Source organism: Sapajus apella, unplaced genomic scaffold (assembly GCF_009761245.1).
Source record: "Sapajus apella isolate SASKATOON/1434 unplaced genomic scaffold, GSC_monkey_1.0 scaffold1, whole genome shotgun sequence".
Taxonomy (NCBI): Eukaryota; Metazoa; Chordata; class Mammalia; order Primates; family Cebidae; genus Sapajus; species Sapajus apella.
Genome location: NW_022436941.1, coordinates 24,433,068 through 24,446,354, shown reverse-complemented (window position 1 = coordinate 24,446,354; position 13,287 = coordinate 24,433,068). Strand labels below are relative to the sequence as shown.

Below are 13,287 nucleotides of genomic sequence, written 5' to 3'. Positions count from 1 at the left end.
CCCGCTTTGTTTGGCACTTCTCCTTCCTGCCATCTTGAGAAGAAGGTGCCTTGCTTCCCCTTCACCTTCTGTCATGATTGTAAGTTTCCTGAGGCCTTCCAGCCATGCTGAACTGTGAGTCAATTAAAACTCTTTCCTTTATAAATTACCCAGTCTTGGACAGTTCTTAAAAAGCAGTATGGAAATGGACTAATACAGCTTCCCTAGAGGTTTGTAAAGGAGCCTCACATATATGCATTATTTTCCAGGATCACTCAGGAACTTTTAATTTGAATGTTCAGATCTTTGTGGCTTGATCAGGTGTACAGTTTATGCTTTAAGACAAAGAAGTGGATACCTGTAAAACTTGAAAGCTGATCTCTTCTGAACCTTTACCCTGCATCAGCTTGGAAACTGAAGTGGTCTAATTATATGAAGATTTATTCTGTATCCTAGGAGTTCCCAGTGTGTGTCCAGTGGCTACTCCTTGATCTCTTGCTTCCTTGGTTGATAATATACCCAGCATCTGCTGGAAATAGTGGAGTATTAATTTCATGTGAATATTTTATATGTTGTTTGAATTATTAGCTTTTAGACATCAGCGGTGATTTTCTGAATTGCTCTTCTGAATCTAGTGTTCTGATTTTGAGGGTAGTATTATAAATTTTGCCTTCAAGACAAGGTAAAGATGTCTAGATTAAGTTTTCTTATGAATAAATTGCATTATTGAATATTGAATCTAGTCGCAGTTATTTTGGCCATAAAAGGAGTTGACAAACACCCTTTTCTCCTGGCATAGTTTAAATAAGATTTTAAGCATGTTTACAGTGTTAGTTACTGTGTGAATACTTAAATATGTCTTTAATGGATTGTGAAGATTATAATTTTTTCAGATTTTTTCTTTCCTTTATATGATAATTATTTAAAGCAAGTTAAACTTATGTAAAGAGGAAGAATAATTGTAACTATATACAGTGTTTCTCAGAACAAATTGTTGGACACTTTTGGCTATTTTGATGGTATTGGGAAAGGGAAGATTCTTCTATTAAGTTTTTATATAAAATCTTCTCTTTATTTTTGTTTTTCACAGTTTCTCAACTGTCCTTAATACTTTTGATCCAAAACTGCAACCTTTCAGAAATGTCATGTCCATATTTTTAAAAACTAAAGTGCTTTAAGGATTTAATCAGATCCTCAAGTCTTACATCACTGGACTTATTTGGAAATGTGGCTATCCTAAGATGCCTACTGATTATGAGTCTGATTTGTGTGTTTTCTTTTGGGTATTTAGCATCAACTCAGCACCATTAGTTCTGTGTTTTTGGTCTGTATCTGGATATATTCGAGGATCTGCTGAAGACAACTGTTCAGTTAGTGTACAGGGAACAGTCAGTTGTAGTTATTTTATCATATGTTGGAGAATGATGTTCATAAGGCAGTAGGAATATACCATAACTAGGGCCATAGATGAACAAAGGGATAGAAACAGGGTTGATGAAGCAGTGTTGTCCTTTATCTCACCGATTATCCTACCCTTTGCTACCAGCACAAAAAAGAGACAGACAGGATTAATATAATCTAATTTTTTACAAACTCTTTTAACTTGCTTGTTTCATAAATATTTGATTCTTAAGTATAATCAATGAAGTAGCAAATTATACAAAATTTTTAAAAATATATCATATTTTAAGCTTTTAAAAATTGGTTGACTATTTGGAATTTATATAAATTTTTATACAGTCAGTAACTGTGCTATTATGACATCAGTGAAACTGTATATTTGTTGTGATTGTTGTGGATTGTTAAACATGTATTTCACAAATTATATACTGGTTGAAGATGAAATGTAATAGTAAATGAGTATGTAGAAAGAAATTCTTGTTTATAAATTTCATGTTTAAAGAATCTTGATTTTATCTTTTTAAAAATTCTTTTATACTTTTCTAAAATTATATAGTTTACATTGAGGGAAAATCAGAAAATGTAAGAAAATTCACTTACAATTCTACCTAGAGGTAATCACTTTGAGTGGCATATTTAATTAGCATATATCTTTACAGATCTGTCCATTGTAAACTAGTTTTCTTTCCTCATAAAGCATTATATTGTAAACAACATCTTTTATTGTCAGTAAATGAGCTTCTACTCAGCAACATCATTTTAAATGACTACGTAGGATTCTGTTGTTTTTATGTTCTATTTCTTATTTCTTTTTTTGGTAAATATAATTTATTTCTTCAAATAGTTTTTCAGTAGTACATTTTCCTTTAAAGCCATATTTAAAATACTAGATACTAACATGTTGACTAAAGTGATGAAATTAGATTTTAGAAATGCTATTCATGTAAATCCTGTTGGAATTCTAGTAATTGCCAAAATATTTGATTTTTATTGCTGGGAGACTTCCTTTTTCAGAGATTAACATGTTTAGACATATAGTTTAGAATGTCTTAAAACTGTGTGAGTATTTATTAATTCATGAGGTCCCTAAACCATGAGATTTTGTTCCTTCCCTTGCCTCCTTTCTTTCTCTTTCCCCCTCTTGGTTTCTTCTTTATAATAGAGTAGATATGAAGTTTCTTTCAGACTTAAAGAAGTTCCACCCCATCCATTATAAAGGGGTAATTTTACCTATATTTAATGTGCCACTACCTCCTTGGTGAGAGCAGTACAATAAATATCCCAACATAATGCCTTTGTTGTTCCCAACAGTAAAATGACGAGAATTGTCCAGGTACAACTTTATTTATGGAATGAGCAAAGGGTTGTGGAATTTTTAGCCAAAAGGGATTTTATGTGTGTTTGTCAATGGATTCTTTTTTTTTTTTTTTCTGCCAATGGGTTCTTAATATGACACTAAAAGCATGAGCAACAAAAGAGAAACGATAAATTGGACTTCATTTAAATCGAAATCTTTCGTGTATCAAAGGATGTTGTCAAGAAATTAGAAGGACAACCTGGAGAATGGGAGAAAACATTTTTAAATTACATAAATCGTATGGGATTTGTATATAGAGTAAATAAAGAACTCTTACAACTCAACAGCAAAAACACACACAGAACCCTAATTTTTAAATTTATTTTATTTATTAATATTTTTTGAGAAGAGTTGCTCTGTCACTGGAGTGCAGTGGCATGGTCATAGCTCACTGCAGCCTCAGCCTTCTAGACTCAAGTGACCGTCCTGCCTCAGTAGAGCTGGGACAACAGGCACCTGTCACTAGGCCTGGCTAATTACAAAAATTGTTTTTGGTAAAGACGGAATCTCACTTTGTTGTCCAGGCTGGTCTTGAACTTCTGGGCTCAAGCTGTCTTCCCACCTAGGCCTCTCTAAGTGCCAGGATTACAGGTGGTCACTAAGTGGCAGCCACTGTGTCTGGCCAGCAACGTAATTTTTAAAATGAGCAAAAGACTTGAATAGACATTTCTCCAAATAGAACATATGCAGTTGGCCAATAAATGTGAAAAGATGGTCAACATCGTTAGTCATTAGGGCAATGAAAATCAGAACCACAATGATATTTCATACCCACTAGCGTGGCTATAATTTTTTTCAAATAAGGAAAATAAATGTTGGTAAGGATGTGGAGAAATTGGGACCTTCATAATTGCTGGTGGGAACATAAAATGTTGCAGCTCCTGTGGAAAACAGTTTGGTGGTTCCTCCAAAATTTGAACATAGAATTACCATGGGCTCTGCAATTCCACTCCTAGGTATATACACAAAAGAATTAAAAACAAAGGCTCAAACATGAACATGTACACAAATATTTACAGCAGAACTATTCATAGCTAAAAGATGGAAATAACCCTATGTCAATCCATTTGTGCTACTGTAACAAGATACCTGAGACTAGGTAATTTATAAGGAACAGAAATTTATGTCTTATAATACTGGAGGCTGAAAATTTCAAGATGTAGGGACTGGCATTCAGTGTCTGCTGAGGGCCTTCTTGCTGTGTCTTACATAATAGAAGAGAAGAGAGAGCAAGCACACCCATTCCTTCAAGCTTTTCTAAGTGCCGTAATCCCTTCCATGAGCGTTTTGTGTTCATAACTTCATCACCCCTTGAAGGTCCCGCCTTTTAACACTGTTATGTTGGTGATTATGTTTCAAAATATAAATTTTAAGGAATACATTCAGATCATAGCCAAGTGTCTATCAGTGAATGAATGGATAAACAAGGTGTATTGTATACATAGAATGGGATATTACTGAGCTGTAAAAAGGATTGATGTACTGATATGTGTTATAATGTGGATGAACCTTGAAAATATTATGTCACGTAATAGAAGCCAGACACAAAAGGTCACTTATTATATGAATTTATTTATATGAAAAATCCAGGTTAGGCAAATCCATAGAAATTTGTAATTGCAGTGTCTGGGAGATGAAAAGGATGGAGAGTTGACCTTAATGGGTATGAGTTTCTTCTTGGTGTGGTAAAAGTGTTCTGGAATTAGATAGCATTGTGGCTGTATTGGAAGCTACTAAATTGTACACTTTAAAATGATTAAAATGGTACATTTTATAAAGACACACACCCTCTTAGAAATAAATCAACCTTTTAAGTTTACTGATGAGAACATTCAGTCCCAGTGAGGTTACATGATGTGTAAGTTGATTATTGGCACAACTAGATGAGAACTTAATCTGATATAATGGAGGGAACATTGGACTTGAAGTGAGAAGGCTGAATTTAAATTCTTGGACTGTGGGAAATTTTCTGTGGCATATTCTCCAATTTGAAAATACGTTGGTAATACTTGCCTCATAGGGTTATTGATAGAGTTAAATAAAATAATGCTTGTGAAATGCCTATTATAATGGTTCTCACATAGTGACTAATGTTAATGTTAGTTGAATTTGAATTTGCAGTGCTATAGTTTATTAGGAACATGAGTTACTCTGGAAAATAATTTTTACAAATATATTATCTTGGAGAATAGTTGAATACTGGCTTGGTGGCTTATATAATAATTTGCTCTTTGAAAAAAACTGTGCAGTAGTATAGTAATCTGCTTTGTAACCTGGCTGATAGAATTGAGACTGAGTTGTCTGTAGCCATCATTTTAAACAAATCACTGTTCCATTTCTCTTTAGTAGAAATGAGTCTCAAATGAATACAGAGGAAGAATACCACTTTCATAATTACTAATATTCTATTGTAGATGACTTGAACTCTTTCCCTGTGGGATTTTTTTTTTTCCACAGTGGCCTTTCATAGAGTGTGAGCTGTGAAAGAAGAAATCCACAGGGGTAGTATGGCAATGTGCCAACTGTAAATGTAGATCAAAAATTTTGCTCTATATCATCATCCTCAATTGTAATACTTTGTATTTACTTAGTAGCTTTCATCTATAGGACTCAAAAGTCTACAAATAACCTCAAAACACTCCATTGAGGCAGGCATAAAGTAATCATTATTTTTGGTTAAAAGAGGAAGTGAATGGTAGTATTATTTAATTGTCAGTTTTGGAATAAAAGAAGAAATCATCTTTTAAAAATATGCTGCTAGTTACAGCATGATCTTTTTTTAAAATTAGAAACCAGAAGTTTTTCTCCTTCATGTTAATGATGGTCCAATTTTCAGCCCCATTTTAATTTGGTTATTTTCACTACTATTTGACTGATTGTATTATGTGTGGACCTCATTTGATTCTAAAGTACAAGAAAATATGAAAATTATAAGCACGCACCTTAAGTAGTTTCATTGACCTATTTAAATTTGTGAAATCTTTTTTTTTTTTTGCTATAAACAGATGAGCACAACAATTTATAGATAGCTTTGTAAGTATTTTGTTTCCAGCTATACAGAAGTTGCATAATAGCTACCCACTCAGGTATTTTAGATTGGCATGGTAATGACTGTTTAATAATACTGCTGTGACATAATAGCATATTTGTGGATCTTTTCAATGGTACACATAAATGACCTTTATGAGTAAAATAGTGCTACCTATCCTATATATTTTGGCTGTATGTTTCCTAAAAGCAATAATCTTTGGAAATGGACAGCTCTTATATAGGCTAAGATATAGGATAAGTTTAAAAAGACAAATTAAAATGGAGTCTAATTAATAGTTATTCCTGAAAAAACGTAAGCCTTTCTCATGAGGACATTTTCTATCGAAAAGTAAGTGTGGGTCAGGGCTCTTTTGGAGGCTGAGGGGATATCTAGTTTCTTCATAATATTATATAAAATTTGCAAGCGGCTGAGCTATTTCATTGTTTCTCCTGCAACCTGGATGGAGCTGATCAAAGCTGAGGGTCTTGGTAGCTGCAGAGCACACGGTAATCACTCACTATACCTGATTCAAATGATCAAGACAATAATGATAATAGATAGAATTTATTGACCCATTAATATGTGCCAGGTATTGTTCTGTGGGCTTTTATATTTTTTTCTCATTGGACCTTTGCAATTATTAACCAATGAGTTACTTTTATTGGCTCAGAGGGCTGAAAATAATTTTCAGCTTAGTAAAGTAGCCACTTTACTTCCATAGTAATTGCTTTGCCACCTGTTTAAGTGTGATCCATGGCGTCTCTACTAAACCCTATTCTCATAATCTCTATCTTGCTCTCAAACATTTTGTTTTGATAGCCATGAAGCTCTCCTCAGAGTAGGTGATTTATTTCCATTTGCCAAATGTGAAGATTGAGAGAATGACCTTGATAAAGGGTTGAGTTGAGAATTTTTCCTGTTTTTTTTTTCCTGGTGGGGCTTTCTGGGTGATGGAGCGCTTATCGTACTAGAGAATCTGATAATTTGTAGGTATAAAATAGAATCTGTAACTGGATTTTATTCGGAGTTTAGTTATTCAACCACAATACAAGTAGACAAGAAGTCAGCTGAGATACTGATTGACTTCATAAGCTCTTGGGGCAGCCAGACAGTGTCTGAGGGGACCTGAGTTCCCAGCCACCTAATCTCAAGCTGCATTGTTACTTATCTGCTTTGTAGACTGTAAGCATATCATTTACTGTCAGTGCCAGAATGTGAGTTAGACTTGGGAAGCATAATTTCACTGAGAAATGGAAAGAAAAAGAAATTTTAAAATATTTTGTTACTTTTTTTTTTTAATCTAGTTCTCTCTTCCGTTGTCTGATTACTGATCAGATATAGAAAATGCTCATATTTAATTTATAACTTGAAATTTGTACTGGGTAGTTTATTGTTAGTGATCTCAAAAGTTTATAGCGGTGAGTTGCATCATTTCCTGAGGAATGCAATATGTGTCCACCAGTCAGTTGCGTTAGTTGACAGAGGACAAACATGACCTGCTTTCTGAGAGTGCTGTTCACCTGGATGCTTTTCATTTTCGATATTCCTGTTGAGGAATTTTGGTTTACTAGTAGTTTCACGTTATCTTTGGAGCTCTGATATAAAAATTCTTTCAGATGGTTTAGGTAAGACTTAGTTTATAATTGATTGATACACATTAAGTGATTTGTGTAGCAAGTTGGCCCAAAGCTATATACAAAGGCCACCTTTATTCGTCACACATGGTTTTCCATAATCTTTATCTCTGGCAGCCTTGACCACAAAACTTTTCTTTTCTTTTTGTATGTAAACTTTAAAAGAAATGTTAGCGCCCTCTTTTTTTTTTCAATATACAGTGGATCTCATTTTATGGAGGGTTGGAATTTTGGGCCTCACTTTAGTGTAAAAGGTGATAATCTCAGAGACAAGGCTGTTCTTGAGAGGGAGAGGGAGTTCCTTAGGAAAGTACCACACTGGATCCCAGTATAACATTTCTAATTAAGTCCATGACAGCTGTGTTATTTTTCTTTAGCAGTTTTGTTGGAACTATTGCTATTTCTTTACTTAAACATTCAGAACACATGTATGTATCTTTTAACATTGGCCTTTAGCACACATGAGATCCTGGAAACACACGAGACCTTGGCATACACTGACTGAGGAAACAGCAGATTCACCTTTTCCATCTCACACGCACTCCAGGGCTTACACTTTTTCAGGGGAATTGTGGACTTAATTGTCTGCATTATTCAGTTATTCTATTTCTTGTTGCAAAGTTTATAGTTGAATTAATACAAGTGAATCATAGTTAAACTCACATAAATATGAAGTTTCTGTTAACTGATAGTTTGGGTGGTTTGTGCTTTTTCCTTCTTATGTTTTACTTATATATGCTGTCAGAATCTTCAGATTCTCTCCCTCATTTCTTTCAATTTAAAAACAGCACTATTTTCATTAAGAAAGTCTCTGGTCTATTTCTATTTTCTATTGATTTATAGCATCAGAGCCTGTAAGGAGAAAGAAAAGATTCTTATATATATTCTGTTTTTGTTAAATATATTTTTGTAAAAATTTGTAGATAAACAGACATCCTGTGTATTCTGGGGAGAAAAGGAGAGGATAGTATAGATGACAGATGCTAATATTTAAATTGACAAAGGGAGGAATGTGACTATATTAGTTTAATGAGTGCCTAATTTGGAGAATTCCAACATGGTTATTTTTTCCTCTTCATGTATATTGATTGTGATTTTATTGCTTTCAGCCAAATTATTTTAATTAGATTTATATTCAGATATGACTGTCTCCCACAGTTTATACTCTTGTAGGATTTACTTACACTGCATTAGACAATAGGGGTTTACCTTTATATTAGAAGCATTAATTATCTATTTAATTTTTCTTCACGTTAAACCATTAAATTTAATATATCATTTATTAATATAAGAAGAAATTATAGAAGTCAATTATCTTAACAAATTGAGGTCCTCCAATTTTTGAGAAGTATAAGTTTATTATATTTAAAAAGGTCTGGCTGAGGATTACTATTTGTGGTTTCCTTTTTCTTCATGTTAATAATAATAATCCCCCCCACCCTCCTCTTCCTCTCTCTCTCTCCCTCCTCTCTTCCTCCCTCCTCTCTCTCCCTTTCTCCTCTCTCCCTTCTCTCCCTCCTTTCTTCTCTCCCTCCTCGCTTCTCTTACTCTCCGTTCCTTTACTCTCTCCCCCAGGCTGAAGTGCAGTGATATGATCATAGCTAACTGCAGCCTTGATCTCCTAGGCTCAAGCAATCCTCTGGCCTAAGCCTCCCTAAGTGCTGGGATTGTAGGAGTGGACCACCATACCTGGCCAGCCAATGTTTTAAAATTTTCATTTTAAATTATATTTTCTCAAGATTTTCTAGTTAATCCTTAGTGTGAAAGTCTCCTATTCCTGAAAGACTAATTCATTTCGGTCTTTGTAGTTGTTCCTTTCATTAATCTGATGGGTTTGAGGATCCACATCTAAAGCTTTAAGAATTATATAAAGACCTTTGTAAATGAAGTGTCATTTGCCTTGCAAACACTTGTTTTTTTCCTAAGTTCAGACTAATTTATTGACAATTTTGTTATGCTTGATAAGTAACAGGTGTTAACATCTTTTGCAGTTGTCACAGGGAATAGAGGGTCTGGGTCAGCATGTTCATAAATGAAGTCAGGAAATTTTATTTCTCCTGTGGCTAATCATTTACATTTGACATGAATTTGTCATCAGTGCCTATCGTCTCTCTGCACCTTTGTCTTCTATAGTGTGTTCTTCTCATAATAGTCATACTTTTAAAATGTAATTCAGATTATTTATTTGCTCTGTGTATTTTACAGGCTTTCCTTATAACTCAAAGTAAAACCCAAAGCCCTTAGAGTGGCCTGTAAGACCTATGTGATGTAAACTCATGCTGCCTATTTGATTGCACCTGTTACTGTTTCCCTGCAGCCTCTCCACTCTGTTATAACCATAGAAGTTACCTTGTTTTTCCTGACACTCCAAAATGCTCTTGCCTCATGGCCTTTGCACTTTTCATTTCTTCTTCTAGAATGCTTCTTCCCCAGGTATCCACATGGATTGCTGTTTCCCCTCTGTTAGGTCTCTACTCAAGTATCAGAGAGAGGCCTTCCTTGACCATACATTACAAATGATTGCGATATCCTTCCTGTCACTCTTGATCCAGGTTCTGAGCTAGGTGCTGAGCAGATAAAAAGGATATTAAGGTTCCTGCTCTGGACAGACTTAGTGATGTGAGAGAAAAAAGCTTGTATGCAGTGCAGTTAATTGGGAAATATGTTAAGCACCCAAAATGATGTCTGAAATGCTAGATGCTTATACATGATAATGAACTGTGAAGGTTTATTCCAAGTACGGGGTAAGTGCACAGATGCATGGGGTTGATATTGTCTAGATCCATAGAGAGAATACTCCGCAGAGGAAAACACATTTGAATTAGGCCCTAAAAGGTAAGTGAAAAAAGGAATGCATGGTCTGGGTAAAAGGAAGGGTATACACAATGACTAAATTTATTAAGATTGAAATCTAAATGTATTGCCTGGAAAAATGCTTAATTCACTTCACTAGTGGCTTTTTAAAAAACAGAAAGCATGTCATTTACAATATCAATAGATTGTTTCAATAACATTGTATTATGACTTTAAAAGGAGTCAATGCCAAAATCAAGAGTATTTATTTTAATTTTTAAACTATTTGAACAGTTGAGATAACTCTACCATGTAAAGATTAGTCAGTATATTCTACTATGTAAAGTATAGTAATCAATCAGGGTACTATTCACTGTACCATGTAAAGTGTAATATATAAATCAGGATACTATTTAACACCTAAAAGAAAGAATTTGCCAAATATGTTGACCTGAATGTTATTTCATAAAACTGTGAACTTTATTTCCAAGTGATCATTCAGAAACGTTAGGTTTTTAGTGAGTCTACTTCATTCTTAAGATACTTGAGGACAATTCAGGATGGAATAGTTATGGACCAGGAATTTAGGTAGTAAAGTACCTAATGTGATGTTGATATGCGAGATGCTTATAAATGGTACTGGATTGTAGAGATCCATTTCAAGTGCAGTGAGATAGCAAACAAGAGGTTGTTTTCTGCCTATTTGCTTCCTTAGCTAGACCCTTAAACCTGTTTTCCACCTGACAAGTAAAGGAGAGACTAGAAAGAGATATGGGAAAGACTGTAATAAGTATTTAGATATACTTGTTTCAGAATTGTTACGACTTTTGCTGCAGGTTACCGTTTTGAGGAACTATGAGTTTTTTAAAAATATAAATTTACTCTGAAAATTTAGCTCAAATTCATTTGTTAATGAATTTTTTCTGGCATTTGGCAATGAGCTAAATTTAATGTATTTTGACCCTCTCATAGTAACTTAGCATCCTAATATCAGATGCTGTACTAAAACATGATGAAGACAAAATCCTTGCTCTTTTTAATTAAATGTGGTAGATAAAGCTAGAAAGACAGGAATGCAACTGAAGATGGATGCGTCTCTTAGGTACAAGGTAATGGATCTATATTCGTTTAACAACTGTTTTGATTGTATCAGATCTAAAGGTTTTATTTGAAGAAAAAACCTAAGGAAACACTGTTATCTGTGAAAGTACAAAGTAATACCTGTATTGAAAATGAACAATCTGCTGATACCAGAAACTTCCTTATTTTTAAAGCCTCTGTAATTTCTTGGTCATCAGAACCTTGGCATATAAAAATTTCAGAAAACTCATGGCTTTAGTTAAGGCAACATATATTCTCCTCACCTTTGTAATGAAATTAGGAAGCAAATGTAGGAGAACGTTTCAGGTTCTGTGTTCTGCCTCTGTCTTACAGGAAGCAGTATGATTCAGTACAGTTGTTCTCATTTGCCAGTTGGAGAACCTGTGCTATTCTGTGTTGAAAATATTAGTATAAGGCTTTTTTCTTCCCCCCCCCCCAGAAGGCTTGTTTCTTATTTTCAGGTATTTTTTTTATGTTAGTATCATTTTGTTTTTTAAAATTAATACTGACAGTAAATAGTAGGGCTTTGAAAAAATATACCATTTCTTGGGAAATAAAATATTGATTGCCCCGTGAAGTCTGCCGTTTGGTTGATTTTTGGTATATGTGTATATGCATGTGTATCTGTGTATTGTACTGGTCTATGAAATCTAAATGTCTGGAAACTCTGATTAGAAAGATCAAGCGCTTTGGATTCAGCACACCTGGTTTAAATTCTTTCTCTGCTGTGTTCTTATCTTTGTCATGTTTAAAATTGGGATGTGAATACTTACCTCCTAGGGTTGTGGGAAGAATTGACCGAGATAATGTATATATAATGGTGTAGTTCCAGGTGCATAATAAAAGCTGAATAAATTTATTTCTTACAATAAATTTTACTGACAAATTCTGATAAATTTTACTGATAAAATAAATTTTACAATAAATTCTTACTGAATAAATTTTTTCCTTACAAGTGGTTGGGGATAGAATCTCAGGTAAAGTTACAAGTACTGTTGACCCTTGAACAATGCCAGGGCTAGGGACACCAGCCCTCTGTGCAGTAAAATATCAGCATATGACTTTTAACTCCCCAGGACCTTAACTACTAATAGCCTACTGTTTACCAGAAGCCTTACCAATAACAAGTAGTCAGTTAATACATATTTTATGTATTATATACTATATTTTAGCAATAAAGTAAGTTAAAGAAAGGAAAATGTTATAAAGAAAATCATAAGGAAGAAAAAATAAATTATCTCTTCATAAAGGGGAAGTAGAAGCAGATCATCATGAAGATCTTCATCTTTATCATTTTCATGTTGAATAGGAGGAGGAAGAGAAAGGGTTGGTCTTGCCATCTCAGGGATGGCGGAGGCAGAATAGATGGAGGCGGTAGGGTAGGCAGGAGAGCAGGTATAGTTCATATAACTTTTATGGAAGAAAAATCATGTATAAGTGGACCACTGCAGTGCAACCTATGTTCTGTGGGCTTTTAAATCATCTTTTAAACATATGCTGCTAGTTACAGCATGGTCTTTTTAAAAATGAGAAACCAGAAGTTTTTCTCCCTCATGTTAATGATGGTCCAATTTTCATCCCCATTTTAATTTGTTTTTTTTTTTTTTTTTTTGCTACTTTTTGACTGATTGTAATAGATGTTGACCTCATTTGATTCTGAAGTATACAAAAATATGAAAATTATAAGCATGTACCTTAAGTAGTTTCATTGACCTATTTAAATTTATGTATTTTTTTTTTTGCTATAAACAGATAAGTACAACAATTTATAGATAGCTTTGAGTGGGTATTTTGTTTCCAGTAAACAGAAGTTGCATAATAGTTACCACTCAGGTATTTTAGATTGGCATGGCAGTGACTATTTAATAATAAGACTGCTACTACTTAATAGCACATATAGATAAGTGATATATCTATATATGCACATATATAGATAGATATCACATATATATAATGTGTGTAATGTTTGTAAAATTTCAATTAGACATGGG

At 33.9% G+C, this 13,287-nt stretch overlaps 1 protein-coding gene across 7 annotated transcripts in view; it reads left to right on the top strand.

The window, feature by feature from the left end:
* COMMD10 (COMM domain containing 10) overlaps positions 1-13,287 on the top strand; it is a 203,730-nt gene that overhangs the window by 66,288 nt on the left and 124,155 nt on the right. The window contains exon 6 of one of the 7 annotated variants that reach the window (XM_032273804.1): positions 1,070-1,136. The exons of the other annotated variants lie outside the window; for them this stretch is intronic. Within the exon in view, the coding sequence (XP_032129695.1) occupies positions 1,070-1,087 (18 nt within the window). The 3' untranslated portion in view covers positions 1,088-1,136. Of the gene's footprint in view, positions 1-1,069; positions 1,137-13,287 lie in introns of those variants that run through there. 7 annotated transcript variants of the gene reach the window in all.